This window comes from Mytilus trossulus, chromosome 9, assembly GCF_036588685.1.
Source record: "Mytilus trossulus isolate FHL-02 chromosome 9, PNRI_Mtr1.1.1.hap1, whole genome shotgun sequence".
Lineage (NCBI taxonomy): Eukaryota > Metazoa > Mollusca > Bivalvia > Mytilida > Mytilidae > Mytilus > Mytilus trossulus.
The window spans coordinates 45,073,291-45,092,129 of NC_086381.1; the positions used below are offsets into that span (position 1 = coordinate 45,073,291).

General features: G+C 30.8%; 1 protein-coding gene across 1 annotated transcript; it reads left to right on the forward strand.

The window, feature by feature from the left end:
• Positions 1 to 1,682: 1,682 nt before the first annotated feature.
• Positions 1,683 to 15,957, forward strand: LOC134683929 (uncharacterized). The gene is made up of 8 exons (XM_063543246.1): positions 1,683 to 1,860; positions 7,013 to 7,177; positions 7,664 to 7,822; positions 9,100 to 9,177; positions 10,151 to 10,315; positions 12,223 to 12,347; positions 13,351 to 13,519; positions 15,085 to 15,957. Exons 1-8 carry the CDS (start codon positions 1,809 to 1,811, stop codon positions 15,231 to 15,233), a joined length of 1,062 nt encoding a protein of 353 aa, XP_063399316.1. The 5' UTR covers positions 1,683 to 1,808; the 3' UTR covers positions 15,234 to 15,957.
• Positions 15,958 to 18,839: the final 2,882 nt, after the last annotated feature.

Genomic DNA, 18,839 nt, shown 5'->3' on the forward strand with positions numbered 1-18,839 from the left:
TGAATAAGTCACGGTGAGTACTAAAGAAATCAGACGGCGTAATGGCAAACCATAATCTTATATATGATAAAAATGTCTTCAGTTATTTTAGACAGAGACACTTCGAATAGATCAAAAAAAATTACGGAGTGTCATTTTTAATCTGTCTTCCTCATAACTTTGATGACACGAATTCTAGATAAGGACCACACTTCTATAGTCCGTTTAATGTGAACATAGAAGTACCCGGCCACGTCCACTTGTATTTTTGTCCATCTGATGAGCCTTTATCAACTGATTTTTATAGTTCGTTCTTATGTCATACTGTTATACCACTGTCCCATGTTAGGGGGATATTTGGGATCCCGCTTACATGTTTAACCCAACCAAATTATTTATGTTTGTGCCTGTTCCAAGTCAGGAACCTGTAATGCAGTGGTTGTCGTTTTCTTATGTATTACATATTTATTTTTCTTTCATTTTTTTATATAAATAAGGCCATTAGTTTTCTCGTTTGAATTGTAATATATTGTCTTATCGGGGCCTTTTATAGCTGACTATGCGGTATGGGCTTTGCTCATTGTTGAAGGCCGTACGGTGACCTATAGTTGTTAATGTCTGTGTCATTTTGGTCTCTTGTGGACAGTTGTCTCATTGGCAATCATACCACATCTTCTTTTATACATACACGAGCATAACGTATCAAGTGATATATGCAAACACCATACGAATGGACAGATGGTATGCTACTGCTAAAAAATGGTAAATTGATAATTGGAAAGTTATCATAGATTTTCGGGTGATATCGTCCATCTCTCTCAATATTGAGGAAAATATCAAGTATGAAGCATTCCTTATAGTATAAGTAGTTTCCTTAATTTTAAGTTCACTGGGATACATGAAATGTAATTATTGGCTGAATAGGTAATTAAATAATAGGACATCATCAATATATCTGAAAGTAGGTAAAGGAATTTTACTAGAAGCTTTTTCTTTTTGTCTTTTAGAAGGTTCTACATAAATTCGGATTTATTCATTATCAGTACATAAACAAGTAGGCCTGTGGGGTTTAATCAGAACAAAATGGGATACGGACTAAAAACAAATCCAAAACGCTTACATATCTATTAACGTAATAAATGCATCTGTCCTAAGTTGAGTTCAGGTAATTTTGTGGTTGGAATAATTGATGTTAAAAAACAAAAGTGTTTTAATTGTTTTTCAACTTTAACAGGTGTTTCCCTTGTTGTTGATGGTAAATTTGTACCAATAGTTGCTTACTTTTGTGGAGACTTATCTCATAATTTGTAATGCAAGACAAATCAAAACTTTTGAGACATGGTCAGTAAATCTAAATTAATTGAACGGAAACAGCAGCAACTTTATACTAGGAAATGGCTGTCATTCCACAGACGGAAATATTCAAACAAAACAGATCAGTTACTCACAGTCACCTAGTAGCAATGTTAGTCGTGTGTTATTTATAATATATTAAGTGCTAACACCTAAACTTTTATGTTTATTTATATTTCAAAGGCTTCATTGAAGATATATCTCAATATATGGTTTGGTACGTAAATTGCAATATTTTTTTCCTATAATTACTCACAATAACAAACACAGCTAGTTAATCCTCCACTGAAGCGAACAATAATTAAGGCACTTTCATACTTAATAGATGTAAGTGAAACGTGACATAGATGTGCACATTTTGTGGTAGTCGATGCGTCTACTTGTCGACTTCAAACTGTTTTTTTAATGAAGTGGGATGAAGTGTTGTAAATATATATTATATTCAATATACGAATGGGATAGTAGCCAGAATTGCAATGAATAGTTGCATACAAATATCATTATTTCTAGTATGCTGCGTTTTACAAGGTAAATTTAATAGTGTATAATGTAATATTAAAGTATAAAAGCTTAGAAAGTGTCCTTAGTTACGTTCTTTAGATTATAATCCTGGTACCTTTGATAACTAGTTATACCACTGGATCGATGCCAATGCTGGTGGACGTTTAATCCCCAAAGGTATCGCCAGCTCTGTTGTCAGCACTTCGGTGTTGACATGAATATCAATTATGTGGTCATTTTTATAAATTCCCTGTTTACAAAGCTTTGATTTTTTCGAATAACTAAGGATTCTCTTACCCCCAAAAAAGATTACATTAGCCATACTTGGCACAACGTTTTGGTACTCTGAATCCTCAATGCTCTTTAACTTTGTACTTGTTTTGCTTTATAAATAGTTCGATATGAGCGTCAATGATGAGTGTTGTGTAGACGAAACGCTCGTCTGGCGTACTAAATTATAATCCTGGTACCTTTGATAACTCTTCAAGCGGTGCTTAAAAAACGTTTGAAACCTCATGTTTGTGGAGACTCGTTTTTACCTACACACAGTGACAACACACTGAGTTGTCTGAAAAGCTACCAAACAGTACATAATTTACTGTAAGTAAAATGTATAAACAGTACTGAATTTACCGCAGTCGATCAGTCTGATTAAATTGAATAAATTATTGATCATTATTGTTATATGATACTATTAAGATGTGCTAAATATTAAAAATGCCGTTCGAGACTAATATTTAATTACAAGACGTGCAATTAAAATAGTCAATCATTAAATTGTTTTATTGGTTAACTTACTTATGTTCAGTTTGTGAGTTAATAGTCTTAGTAAACATATAAATAGTTGCTAGCAAATATGTGTTATCTTATAACACATTAAGGAATCAAGCAGCTATACACCATCTAATACCATATTTGTAGAACTCCTGGAGTTGACTCAGATACTTGCAGACATAACCATTGTATCGGTGTAATGCCACTAAATCATAGCACGTCACAACTGTTTGCATAAAAAAGAAAAAAAATCCTGGATTTCACTCTTTTAGACATTTTTTCCTACGTTTAATTGCAATTGAAAAAGTCATAATCATTTATTTGGTGCTCAAAACGCCATTCTTTTTTGTTATTTTGAAGTTTCTATAAGATATTTAGAAACCTTGAGGTTACATGGTTACTAAAATGTGTATTCTAATATGACGTCCTTATTATAAATTGTTAACAAAACAGTGTTCTAATGAGCACAAAAAATATGTTTGACACATGCGCACGGACTTACTGTTTATATTAACGTTATTTCCATCGCTATCCTTTTAAACATTTACATTTAAGCAGATAATATAAACTTTTATTATATATTTTTATCAATCAACATATATTTGCCCTGCTCGTAGATTTTTTGTAAACTTAACAAATATGAAATGTAATATACAGACTCATCAAAGAGGACACGGGAACAGCCAAACATGCTTACGGTATTTTCGTACGCTTCGACCTATAAATATACTGTATTTGTCATATTAGAATCGAAATAATTCCTTCATGTCATGCTCTATGCTCATTTTAACATGGATAGGCATTATATTTGTCGATATTTTACACTGAGCGTTAAATCAACAAACAAAAAGAGTGAACATTTGATTGCTATTATCTTATATGAAATGGGAAGCTATGTGAAATATTGTCTGTAGCACTTGACTAATGCCTAGTATTTTTTCTATTCGAAAAAAAAGAAAAAAATACTGCATGCTTTTGAAAAGTACAAATTGAACAAATACTTCTTTGGGGGAAACCTATAGTGGAACTACACCTATTGTGTGAAGCTACACATGCACTTTTTCCCCGAGGGTATCACCAGCCCAGTAGTCAGCACTTCGGTGTTGACATGAATATCAATTATATGGTCATTTTTATAAATTTTCTGTTCACAAAACCTTGAATTTTTCGAAAAACTAATGATTTTCTTACCCCAGGAGTAGATAACCTTAGCCGTATTTGGCACAACATTTTGTAATTTTGGGTCCTCAATGCTCTTCAACTTTGTATTTATTTGGCTTTTTAACTATTTTGATCTGAGCGTCACTGATGAGTCTTATGTAGACGAAACGCGCGTCTGGCGTATAAAATTAAAATCCTGGTACTTTTGATAACTATTGTATGTGCTGTCTAAAGTAATATTTTGATTGGATTAAGTTTTAATAACACATTTTGATAGACTGTTGCCTTGAAATAGAAGTATACCAGTGTTTTCGGGAGCTTTCTCACATGTCTGATTTTATGTTTTTATGGAAATTTTTCTCTAGGTTATATTCAAATAAATATACAGTTTTAAGTATATGAAATTGCTTTTGAAGCAGCAAAAACAAAGTATTCACTAAAAGTAAGCATCTTATGTCCCTCTTCGGAGCACGACATAAAGTGCTCATTGAAATTGACATCAGCTTTAGATTTCTATGCAAATATCGATATGGAGTGCCTATTTCATTATAATGTACATGTGCATCCGTAGTGTGCCAATATTTCGTTTTTGGTAAAAAAAAAAAAAAAAAAAAGAGAGAATTAGTGAAACTTTTTTTAATCTGACCTCAAATTAAAACCAATTGTGTTAAAAGTATGCGTAATTTTTGGGCTGGAGAGATATAGCAATAATAACTTGTATGAATATTAAATTGATGGTTTAAAGAATTTTGCAATTTAATGTCAGGTAATAAAAAAAATGTAATGTAAATTAAGATTTATACTTTTAAGGTATAAATAAGTTATCTATTAAAATGCAAATGTAAAAAAATAGCTTCAATAAACTGCATGGAATTTTTATGACAATATTCACCTGTGTACATCAAAATTTTAAATCGGAACATAAGGATGGTACACAAGTTTTAAGGAATGCAATGCATATTTAAAAGTTGACTATGCATGGGCAGATATTTTTCACATTTATTAAATGTTTAGTCTGCTAAAAGTACTTATGCCTTAAAAAGAAATATACGGATATGGGCTATTAAGCTTTAGATAACGTTTATTTTGAAGTAAACAGAATATATTATAAATTTTGAAAGAATGTAAGAGTTATTTAAACTAGACTTTCGGTTGGTAGATATTTTTAATTCTTATAACATTTCTTTTTGTATTTGACAATCGTGAATGGCAGTTATTTTTGCACTTAGTCTGTTGGAGAATTATGTCTTTGTGAAGTATTTAGATCCCTCTACAACAAAATGTATATATACTGGCTCACTGACATTGAACTAGCCTTTCTACCTGCCACTAGGTTTACAGGACAATAACAATTTTTATTTTACAGGAAGTTGAAATGCGCTATGCAATTCCAACTTATTGTCAATAGACATAGACAATTTTCTTGGATGGACCGTTATTATTTGCTTATTTCTACCTTTGATCCCGTTGTTTGCCTCTCCTTGTTATAGTATGTGAAGTCAGTGTATTGAAAAGAAATCATTCCTCTTAGACGCATAATTTATAGATAATGCATGGACTGAAGGTGAAAGTGTTGAAGCTGTGATGAATGCAAATCTTCCTTTAATTTGTTGGTAATCAATTGCTTAAACATGAGACCACCCAGTTTTTTTAATTGAAATTTTAATCAATCTTGAAGAAATTAGTATGAAAATTAAAAAAAACAAAACCTTCCTTTTCTTTAATTTGAAATTTCAAAAATTATCAATCCCCCAATTCATACATGTATATAAAACCAAATTTCATTGGTTTATTTTTATATTTACACAATTGAGTAGAAAGGCTGCTTGATCTGTGTATCTATGACAGATACGACAACATGGGTGACTCGTTTACCTGTATATATTAAGGAATAGAACCAGTTTAGCAAAACTCATAGACTGTTTCTCTGTCGTTTATGAGAGCCGTGGTGTAGTGGTTAATGCATCGGACTACTCACACAAAGGTTCCGTTTCCCGTTTGGGATGAAAATTTCAGGCACTCAATTATCGGCTCTCCCTTGACACCATTTACAAGTATGGTCTTGAGGAAACGATGATAGTCCGTCGGAAGGGGACGATAAATGGCTGACCTGTGTTAACATAGAGCCATATCTCTCGCACATTAACGACACCCTTGTAAAATTCGTAAAAGAGTAGGCTAATGCCGCTATAAGGCAGCACGTGCATCCGCAAGTGGAAAGGGATAAATATAAGTTGCAAAACTTGTTTCCCAATCCACTGTAAATAAATGTTTGAACTAAACTTTGTGTTTTTATCTCTGACAGATACGACAACTTGGTGACTTAGATACCTGTATGTTTCAAGGAATAGAACCAGCCTAACAACACTTACATATCAAAAAGAAGATGTGGTATTATTGCCAATGAGACAACTATCCACAACACAAAAGACCAAAATGACACAAACATGAACAACTATAGGTAACCGTACGGCCTTCAACAATGAGCAAAGCCCATACTGTATAGTCAGCTATAAAAGGCCCTGATAAGACAATGTAAAGCAATTCAAACGAGAAAACTAACGGCCTTATTTATGTAAAAAATTGAAGACTGATTTTCTGTCCTTTATATTATTATCCCTTACATATATTACAAGACGGATTCGAGCGTCACTGATGAGTCTTTTGTAGACGAAACGCGCGTCTGACGTCCTGGTATCTTTGATGAGTTTATTTATCTAGTACCAGACAATTTGCCTATTTCAAGTTGTGTATTGAAGAGATTGTATTTTAAAAAGGAAACAAGTGTGAGTAATGGTGTCTTAAATACTTTGTTTTAAATCATGAAAAAAATAGAGGGAGAGAAGATCATTTTATTAGGATTATATGTAACTAGTAATTTTAATACATCAAAATTAATGGAAGTATGTAGAAACGTAGGATTTGCATCGTAAAAAAAATATGCAGTATATGTTGACCCAACACCATTAAACAAATTTAGGTTGTTAATGATATGCTCCAAATATTGTTAACCAAGCTCTTTTTATGCAGGAGACAATATTTGTAAAATAATTGAAGCAGAAAAGCATTTTTTCTTCAGCGTATTTAAATTATTATAACAGTAACATCGTGTATATGTAAAATATACATATTATATTATTTACACATAAATATTATGTATATTTTAGTACATATTTCTTTTCAAATGCAATTCAGGTCTTGATATACTGTCATGAATGGGTTTTTTTTATTTGATGAAAAACAGGGAAAATTGTATTACCAGCATGTTCCGGAAGTGGGTTTCCAGTTGAATGGACAAATGCAACAGACGATACATACTGGTTTTTTTCATTAGCATTCAAAAGACAGTTCACGGCTGGATACATAATGACTGATTATTATACGAATGGATCATCGGTAACATGTACATGTAGGTCATTTCGAATATCTGCTAGGTTATAACCATATTAAGTTCATTTGCAATTCATTTGAAAACTTCTTACAAAACAGGTTTTTCTGAACAAAAAGAATCGTAAACTATTGATTATAACTTTTAAATATGTTTTACATTTATTATATAAATAGGAGCATTATCTATTGTTTGGCAAAGTAAATGACCAATTTGTCATTTTGTTTTTCTGTTCTATAAATAAAAGTTTTGAAAAGAAAAAATCTTTCAGGTTAAATCTGTGTTTTTTCTAATTTATTTTTGTTTTTGACGTGTTTATTCAACTGTAACATTTCTTTTTGTCAGTTTCTTTCAATGCATAATATTGCCAGTATGTCATTTTTTTTCAGAACGAATAGGAAACAAAAGGTTTTACAAATTTTCCTGTATTTTTCTCCGTTAATACAATAAAAACATACACAATTTTCCTTCTTGTTTACTTTGAGTCATTCATTAGTTTGTTTTTAGGTGCATCTCCTACTTGTCAAGATGATTTTTATAACCCAACAACAGGCTATCATTACTACAGAATGAGCCATAATGAGGGGAATATATACATTCCATACCTAGCCTTTGACGCATGTCATGGCTTTAAGCAGTACGACAATGTTATCAGAGAATTTGTTGGTAAGATTTAACTCGGTAATATACTTAATGAATATGTTGGTGAGTCAAAGCAGTCTTTCCACAAACGCCTCAACGGCCATGTCAGTGATATCTCTAAGAAGCAATTCCACCTAGTTTCTCAGCATTTCAGACAGTTGGTCACGTGATGACTTGATTACTTAAATCGAATGAAGAAAATAATTATTGAATAGAACTTTTACTGCCGATATATATCTATGTCATAAAAGTCCGTCAAAAATGACAACAGAACTTTGTGTGAGAACGTATCCACGTCTGGTTAGAATAAGAAATTTAATCTCGTGCAGAGAAAGTGTTGAGGTCTATGCAAGTTAATAGACTTTGAAGCAACTATTGAAGGGTCTGCATAAGCCTGATGCGATGATTTTATGTTGCAACAAGTTGAAATTATGGTTTATATACTATGTACTGTCGATAGTTTACGAAATTGTCTTTTGACCTTGCTTCCATTCTCAGCGGAGTAGAGCGATAGGGGCGGATCCAGCTATTGTTCCCAACCCAGAGTTAAGAGCGGGTTTCGAACCAATGCTTCCATTCAAGTGCATTAATCGGCAAAAAAGAGTATTGAAGTTTATTTTAAAATCTGTTTTGAAAATAATCTATCCAGTTCATATCTGTAAATAACTAGACAGATCCATATATACATGATGTAGTTTACTTTTCAAAATTGTTATGGCACCCTCAACAGAGTTGGGGTGGCGTATTGTTATTCTGTGTTTCTTTTTTATTCTTTTTTTATATTTCTTCAACACTATTTGTCCAGCCTGGAACTCTCATTTGAATGAACCAAAGACGCTGGAACTATACCGAAATGGTTACCACTATGGGAAGATTTGGGTTGGCACTTTCAAGATGGCTGCGTTTACCATGGAAACAGCAAAAAATGTTAAAAAAAAACAAAATGCTCCAGAATTATTGAAACTTCACACAAATGTTGGCTGGCAAATGTAGTTATGATTTTTAACCATGGAATTTCAAAAATTGCCACCGTTATTTCAAAATGCTCTAAACTTTATGATACTTTACAAAAATGGTAATTTGGATGTGCAGATGTGCCCTTTGACTTTCTTTTTTTATAAATGCCTGCAAAGTATTTTAAAAAAAACTAAATAGATACATGTATAAGACACAAATGGTGAGCAATTTCACAACTCTCACTAGACATAATATTATTTTTGTCTAATTCAACAGTTAATAACTGGACATACAAGAATTACATTATGATGCATATTAAAATTTGATGCTTTTTTTCATTTTAGATATAATTTCACCTGAGGCAACTGCAATGGATTGCGAGGAAGAACTTTTGTTACCCGAAAGTTTAGCTCTTTTGAAATGTACGTATTTTTACAAATATGAAATAGGGATACATAATTAAGTTTATGTAAAATAAAGGTAACATAAGTATACCACTATTAGAAATTCATAATTCGATTAAGAAAAGAACAAAACCGGGTTACAAACTTAAAATGCGGGCAACACATCAAATATAAGAGGAGAACACCGACACAACATAAACAAAGAACAAAATGCAACACATACATAAACGAACTATAATATAGAAATGGCCATTTTCCTGACTTGATACCGGACATTATGGGTGGTACACTACCTGGAAATCTATTACATTGTAAAACTCAGCTTAACGTTTTAATCATGTCATATTGTTTAGGAAATATTAAGCTTCTAAATGATCAAAATAAGTGTTTGTCACACTGCTATAGAACCAATGATTTTTCTGATAAAGTAGTAGGTTCAATTTTTTTTTAATTTGTATATGTTTGTCAGAGGGTCAAAGTAAACATTCATCAACATTTTAAGAAAATAAAACTTTCTTAGTTAATATCAATCATATTTTAAGAGAGCATTAACCACGCAAATTTTTAACTTATTTGTAAAATACTGCTTAGGCATTTTTCGCCTCGGAATTCGGATATTTAATAGTTCAGTAAATCAGCAGACAAAGGACATAGCAAAGATACACAAGGAGATAGTATTAAACCAGATAGCAAATTTGGATACCGCAATATAGTTGATATAAAAATCTGTATGTTAAGTATCCTGGAACAATATTTCTATCTCCATACATCCAATACATTTAAATAGTTAATTTATCAAGTTGGACACCGGAAGTTCAGAGAATTTTTTTGTGTCATAATAATTAAGTATTTTTGCTGAAAAATGTTTGTAATTAATATTTTATTAGTAGGAAAATACTTCAATTGTTCTCATAGTCTTAACTCATTTTATGAGCAACTTTTAACAACATAAGCACATCTTACATTAGAATATTTTCTTTTTCTTTTGCAGACAACTCTCAATATACTGACTGTCCGTTCGAATTTACAACATATACATTTACCTTTAGTGATGGTGGTAACCCTGACTACTGTGCTGGCACAACATCAGAGGCAATTATTGCGAATGAAACCATAACTTTGAAAAGTTGCTATGACCCATCAAATGTTACTTCGGGTATATATTTTTTGGGAAATATCCAATTCAATAATATTTATCAATTGAAAAAATAGATGTGGTATGAATGCCAATGAAATAACTATTTGAAACATTTATTGCGAACCCTATGATTCTTTTCAACAGATTAACTCGATAGTTACTTCTCCTTTTCAAATTTTGGCATTTTTTTGTTCCATTGAACAAATACAATATATATTGTTCCCTGTGTAGTTCATTCATTGAGAACATTATATTTCTTGTAAGAGAAATATATCACTTATTGATTAAATTACCCCAGTAAAACATGTATCTGCTAAATAGATACACGTAGAAATGACATGTTAAACATTAAAAAAACTGCTTAGAGTTTGTATTAATTCAATATCAATATAAATACTATATTTTCAATCTGTTGAATGTAAAATGTTTTTAAGCATAAATAATGGGGTTTTTATTTCTGACAAATTTTTCCTATCATTCCTATCTAGAAAACAATGTGTGCTGGACAAACACCCCAAAACATGGTGATGGATATAACATAAGACCTTCTTAAAGGTATTCTTTAAGTAAATAAAAACTTTAAAAAAAATACTGATTTCGAAAGGAACAATACTAAAGTTAAAAAAAATAATAATCAAATTGGTTTTTGAACAGATTTAAAAAAAAATATTCATATTTTGATAAACCGAAAATCACATGCAGTTTTTGAATGTTAAAAAATAGTAGTTGTGTCTCTTGAGCAGAGATATTTTTTAACTTAGGTTAATTAGTTAATGAGTTATATATTTCTCTCGGCCGAAATTTAATGGGTTCACTGAATGAAGCACACATAGAACAGTAATTGATATTGTGACTAAAGAGCTGCCAAAAGTTTAAATGGACAGGTAAATATCAGCTGAATCTGTGACAAAGTAGCATTGGAGTCGCAATAAAATAAGTAGGCCACCGCAAGGCCATCATAAATGAGCAATTTACTATCTGTATAGTATACCGGATATTTCTTTGGTTGTTGCGTTTTGTCTATTGTTTGCATGGATGAATTTCTCGAATAGCATTGGTGTTACTAAAACTGCTTTAGTTTAATTAAATTATCCAAAACCACACGACGATATAACGAAATTCCAATTGGTATTTGTAAGGTCATTGATGATGATTAAAAGTAAATATGGGTGTACATTTCGTCCATGGAAATAAACATATGTGAGTTTATGACCAATACACGACACAAATTTTACTTTTTAAACCTCTACAGTTTGTCAAGTCTTCAAACATTCTGAAGGGTGCAACACGTTTTAGAACATTTGAAATTAAAAGTATATGCCGAAACATGATGACGTAATGCTGATTCCTGTAAAAAAAAGTTACAGTAACGATTGGCGGGAATTTTTATTCAATATAATGAGTGTTCACCATTTGAGAAATAAACGAATATAGTTTGGAGGATTAAATATCGCAAGACATCAAATCTAGATATCTAATCTTAATATTTTTATTAAACTTTCCGAAGGTTCGTTTATAACTGTACATAAATTTATATAATCGAGCTAATTTACAGCGATAACTGATTCTTAATCGGTATGAAAACTTGACTAATTATCATAAATGTTTCATTTAATGTTTCATAAGCATCAACTAATAAACATCTATTGTGAAACCTGAACTTGATAATCTAACATACTTTCCAAGATCTTCGTTAAATATATACCAGTTATTGAAGTTACAATCCTTGTTTTGATGGTGTGTTCATCAACGTTAGGTTGATAGTTGTCTATTTTACAACCATATCGCATCTCTTAGTTCTCATATTTTCAAAACCAATATCATATTGTATAAGTAAACAATATAAACAATGTTTCCTAGAAGGTCGCTTATGCTTTTCACTTTTCTATAACTCACAAATGTTATACTGTGTGTGTATGTTTCAGCTACTCCTTATAACGGGAATTTTTCATGTCGAGGCAGCTGGCAGGCTGAAGAAAATGACGATATTACAAAAGGAGATTTTATAGTTATTGAAATGTATGATGATGAGCAGTGGCCTTATTGTGGGGTAGGCTTATGTTATTTAGTCAATGAAACAAAATAAATAGCATTGTCATAAAACAACGATATTATATTGACGACATTAACAACAAGCGGATTTCGTTTGTAAATATTTTGAGCGTTAACATTTATAACAAATACAGGCGTTGTCTTTTCACTTGTACAATTGATTAAGATATAAGGATGTTTGAAAATGCCTGTACCAAGTCAGGAATATGACAGTTCTTGTCCATTCGTTTTTGATGCTTTTTGTTTTTTGATTTTGCCATGTGATTATGGACTTTCCAAATTGATTTTCCTCTGAGTTCAGTATTTTTGTGATTTCACTTTTTACTACTCAGTATCAAAATAACAAGCTATTCATAACAAAAGAATATATAGGTCAATGTGCTTGTGTAGGTTTGTATGTTCGGGTAATTAGTTATTAAACTGTTGGGAGGAAAATGTTCTCTCTTGAATTTTTATAGCTTTATAAGTTATCACAAACTATTAAAAGGTAACAAGGTTTTGATATGATTGGCTTACAATTATACATGAAAAAGAGTTCCATAAAGAAAAACGGGGTAAATAAGGAAATGTTCTAAAAGCATTCAGATGGATAAACCCATATCATTTTGCAAATCTAACAAAAAATTCCAAAACATGTCAAGCGAACATCCTTTGACTTGACCGGAAATAACACGTATGATAGATTTTAACGTAACACATAAAATGATTTATCATCGGATGGGAATTTTAAGAGCAGAATACAGTCATTCTTAACTATACGAAAATCTCATTTGTTTATTAGTATTTATTGATTAGTAAACAGGTCGATGGAAAGAGGAATCGAAAACAAAATTATAAACTATTTTTCAGTACTCAGCCTGTGCTGGCATGTTGCCTCAGCTCAACGTTTACATTGATACAAAAGAGTGCATTTACCATTTAGGTTTAAACGATGTGTTTCACCTGTATGCTTATTCTTGAAATATTTCTTTGTATAATCTATATTTTTCTAACTTTTTTAGAGATATAAAGTTGATGCGAATGGTGTTATTATTTTATCCATATCCCTATCGATAAGTAAAGAGACTAATGTTCCTGTTTTGTGTGACTCGTTACATGATAATGAATACATGTCCGATGACGGAAACAACTTTAAAGCTGTGAGAATGGTGTTTACTCCTAATCATTCAAGTAATGCAATATTATTTTTTTTTAAACACGCCTTTTAGTTTTTCATTTATATAAGCATTTCATACATGTATCTATAAAGGAGACAATATATTTGTTCAATGACAGATGAAATTGCCTCAGTGTTAAATTGTTCAAAGAAAGGAGTAGGTCCAGTAAGACCCCTTTTTGGCCCCAAAATATAGCAGTTTTAAAAAAAATGTTAAAATGTAAACTTTTATTTATTGTTCAGTATAATGCTTCTGCTAAATAAATATGGGCTGTTTTTTACAATACAATGCACATATATCAGGTACTAACACTATTAAGTCATGCTAAATTACTGAAATCTTCACAATTCTAGCATTTTAGTCAAATTTAAGACGGTTTTCGTGTGAAACGAAAGTGGCCGCATTCGTGTTCATCCTTAATATTAAAATGTAAGTTGTATTTTATGATAATACATAACATATATAAAGATTGGGGATGAACACGGATGCGACCACTTTCATTTTTGACGAAAACCATCTGAACAGTGACATTTTTCGGCACATTTTGTAGATTTTTCATATTTGAGCTTGAATCGGGTCGTTTTTAGAGACAAAATCAGTCAAAATCTTTCACATAAACTAATTTAGTCAAATGGAATAGACACTTAAGTGTTTAAAAAGTGGTAAAAATCTTTCGTCAGATGAACCTGAAGTTTGAGGCCAAAATAGGTCCTTACCGGACCTACTCCTTTTCAAAAAATTTCCCTGTGTTTCAGTAAAGAATCGAATGCTGATTTTCCTCTCACGCTTAAAGCACAATTTGAAGGTCATTTGCTCTATATCTTTTAGCAAAGACAAAAAAGAAAACAGCCATTAATGCTTATATAGATAAACATAGATACCAGGACTAAATTTTGTATATACTCCAGAAGCGCGTTTCGTCTACAAAAGACTCATCAGTGACGCTCGAATCCAAAACAGTTAAAAAGGCCAAATAAAGTACGAAGCTGTTGAGCATTGAGGACCAAAATTCCTAAAAGTTTTGCCAAATCCAGCTAAGGTAATTTATGCCTGAGCCAGAAGAAAAGCCTTATTATTTTAAAAATTCAAAACTTTGTAAACAGTTAATCTATAAATATAACAATATCAATGATAAACGAGCTTTGGAATGAAAATGTGTTGTGTTATAATTACCAGTTAAAAGTAGAAAATTTTAAAATAACAAATTTTATCAGATGGAATGTACTGGTATTAAACAAATGAACTTATACATAATCTTATACATTATTAACCTACAAAAATTCTAGAGTGAGTTTATCTCAAATCATCATATCCTTATGTGTAAGGTTTTTGAAATATTCTCAATTTCAATGTTCTGAGTAAAACGGACTATTTGTTATTTTAGAAATGATATGTATTCAATCATATTTTGTTAGTGAAGTTAGCTGTTGAATGATAAATATAATTCTGTTTGCAATTTATGGGTTTTGCTGTTAATACTTTTGTTATGAAGTCTGTGTGTCCGTAAGTTGGAACTTGTTTTTACTGACTGTTTCATTTGAAAATCAGCATTAAATACATTTTCCTTCATTTTTGTAGACACAATACCACAGAAGTCCTCCGAGTTTCCATATTGGTGGATCATTGTTGGAGTGTCAATTCCGTTGATAGTATTGTTAACTTGCTGTATAATTTATGCTGCGAAAAAAGGAAAAGCCAAAGTGGATAATCACAAACAGGACGAATGATAATCAGTCAGATAAAAACTTTACACAGACTTAAAAAATATCTAAGAAACATACCCACCAAATATCAACGATTTAACTGACATGCACAGACAATTACAGTCAAGGCTTTTGTTTATCAAAAATGTTAAATATTAGGAAATGTAGACTTTGAAAATGTGAATTTGAACAACTGAAACATATATTTAGGTATTGTATCCATACGTCTTTTTTTATATATAATTTTGTATTAACTCAAATGCTCTGAAATTTATTGTTGTAAGTCTTTTTTGTGGTGTATTGCTTTTTGTACCTACAAGACAATTCCGTTCTTCAGTTTTTCTTTACATGTACGCATCATCCTGGTACAGATTTCTCAAACATACATCTTGCTCCCCTAATATCTTTTTTGAAAGAATTACAAATGATTAAGATTCATTTGAACATTTCAAGCCTAGATCTTTAATTAAGACAACCATTCCAATAAGCTATCTTTTCATTTATAAAATTTATATGTTTTGATTCGATAGATAAATTAAATTGTTTTCAAAATTTTGTTTATAGTCTAAGATTCTAGTTTCACTTGAAGTTTTCAGTCTTAATTCTAGAAGTGATAAAGATTTCCTGTTTAGTCGTTGTAGTTAAGGTAGCACAATACAAAGGGTTTTTTCACTCCAAATCAGATGATAACTTTATACTGATGTTATTCATTTCATCCTTCTTTATATTTTATAAATGAGGTACCAAAAGAAAGAAGAAAGAATATTTTTTCTTATTGTGATAATTTCATTATGACATAATTATTACATAATTATTTGTTATGTAATTAGTTGCTATATTGTGATGTCCACACTTGAATGAATTTTGCGTCTTTGTTCGTCATAGCATCCCAAAATATTTTATAGATTCTTGTACAATACAGCTTGACCTCCAAAGCTATGTCTCCGATTTCCAAAAACATCAATAGAACAAATTTAATAACATATTGAATTTAGTGATCTCTTATGAATTGATGTTGCAAACTTCATTGGAGATTTATGAGAGAATGAAATACAATAGGAAAATTTTGAGACACGGTTTAGGAGGTCAAACTGTGTTGTGCAAGAATCTATAAAATGTTTTGGGATGCTATGAATAACAAAGACGCTAAATTAATTCAAGTGTGGACATCACAATATAGCAACTAATTACATAACAATTAGTTATGTAATAATTATTTCATCATGAAATTATCACAATTTGAAAGATTATTCATTCTTCTCTGTTTTGGTACCTCATTTATAAAATTTAAAGAAGGATGAAATGAATTACATCAGTTTAAAGTTATCTGATTGGTAGTGAAAAATCTTTGTATTGTGCTACATTAAATAATACATTGATCGAAGTTAAAAAATATCTTTTGTATGCATTTAAAATTTACTCAGTAAATAGAAGGGTAACCAGAGCTTGCAACAAACACATGTATCTTTTAAGTCTATTTATCAAGAAATGTTTTCGTTTTACGTTTTGTCAATTAATCATTGTTAATATTTTGATCAATCAAGAAATTATCAAATTTAATATTCTTAAGCTATTCGTTCTATTTTTTCGATTTGGTTTCGATATATTGGATTGTATATTTGTAAAGTTATCAGAGGAACAATTAGACTCGTAAATCGAAAATAAACTGACAACGCCAAGGCTAAAAAAAAGGAACAACAGACAAACAATAGAAAAATAAAAAAGTAAACAACACAAATCCCACCACAAACAAGGTTATTTAAGAGTTTAGATTCCATTTTGTATCTTCCGCCTGCCTTCCTGTTATATTGAGGCACCGGAAAAAGAAAGATAATTTGGCATAATTTCCATAATATAATACCTGTTGATAAGACAATTACATACGAAACAATGCATATGACAGAATATTACTTTTCGTCTTTCAACCAAAAATAAAACTATAGCTTATCATTTAAATTACACCTACGGTGCATACTAAATAATCATTTCTATATAAATCAAAACATAATGTTCTTGTATAACCTTCATCGACCAAATATATACGCATGTATATTAAAAAAAAAGAAAAATGTAACTTTTTTTTTCAAAATTAAATGCTTTGTCAAAACTTGGTTTCAATTAAATAGCACTTGATAACATTAAGTTTCAATGAAGATGTACATTACTTCAATAGCTTGAAATTTGCAACAAGAAATATTTACTCTCATGTATCAATGAATACGATGAAAGGATAATTAACGAGTTAACCATTTTATATCGTCAATGGAGCTTATTCATAGTTTCATTTTTTTGTCAGCTTTTTATAAGGTTTTTTTTTTGCACGTACTATGCCGTTGGGCATTACAGAAAAGATATTAGTTATCGAAGTGCAGTGACATTTGTGCCGTTTAAATTTGTCTTTTCAAAAGAAAAAAACTTCTTGTGAAAAAAGAACAAGAATTATTTGGACTTAAAAAGAAACCCTTGCTGTTAGGCTTCAGGGCTGATATTGATTAAAGGCTAATATAACATCTGCTATGAAAATGACATAGCATAATATCTTAATCATATGTTTAGCAATGGAGGAAACATAACAGATCAATATATTGATCCTTTAAAGTGGTTCTCAAGTAGAAGCCCAAAAAGTAAAAAAGTTTAAGGATTTCGGTCACAAAATGTATGAAGTTAATAATCACATGCCTCAACAGAGGGGAAAGCAATTAGTTTGGATCACTTATGGACCACAACATAATAATTCTAGAAAAAATCATGAACACTGTATGTAAAAATCAACATTTGTATATTAGAATTCTAGAATATACTGAAAACTTTTGGATATGCATTATGCATTTATTTTATTATTTGGTTTATTTTTGCATAAATCATGTCTAATGTGAAAAAAAAATTTCAATATCTTAAAACTAAAATTGCATTTTGGTCTAGAATCGCGATAGTACATGCACGTACTAGTTTCTTAATTAACAATTGTATCACCTAGACACAGTTTCCAGTCACAAATCTATTGATATACTTTGTGATTTTACTGGTGACCTGCATAACTCAACATTATTATGATTTTCCTAGTATATATATCTCTCACGTAACATCTCAATCATTACAGGTAAATTCAAACTTTATGGCCAATTGGAAATATAAGGATTTTTCCAGCTAATATGACTTGTCATAATGTACCGAATGTCAAAAGTGCATTTGTAAAATATATATTTGTTTGTTCCTTTGCAGAATATTACTATTGTGAGAAACACAGGAATGTCTGACATGAAGCAAGACATTCTTACTTTCTGGAGTACTTGATATTTAAACTCTAAATAAAGGCAACAGTAGTATACCGATTTTGTAAACTCATAAATCGTTACAAAAAACGAGTCACAAACCAAAACCGAGGGAAACGCATTAAATAAAATAGGACAATCACGACACAACATTAAAATGTAACGCACGCAGAAACGAAATAAGCATTAAACAAAATCCGATGAGAATAACAAATATAACATCAAACTAAATACATAAATTTGTGATAGAAAAGTACAGTGACACGTCTTATAATAATGTGAATTCACACACAATTATAAGAGGAAACAAACGACACAAAAGAAACACAGCGTAAAACTATTACACACACAGAAACAA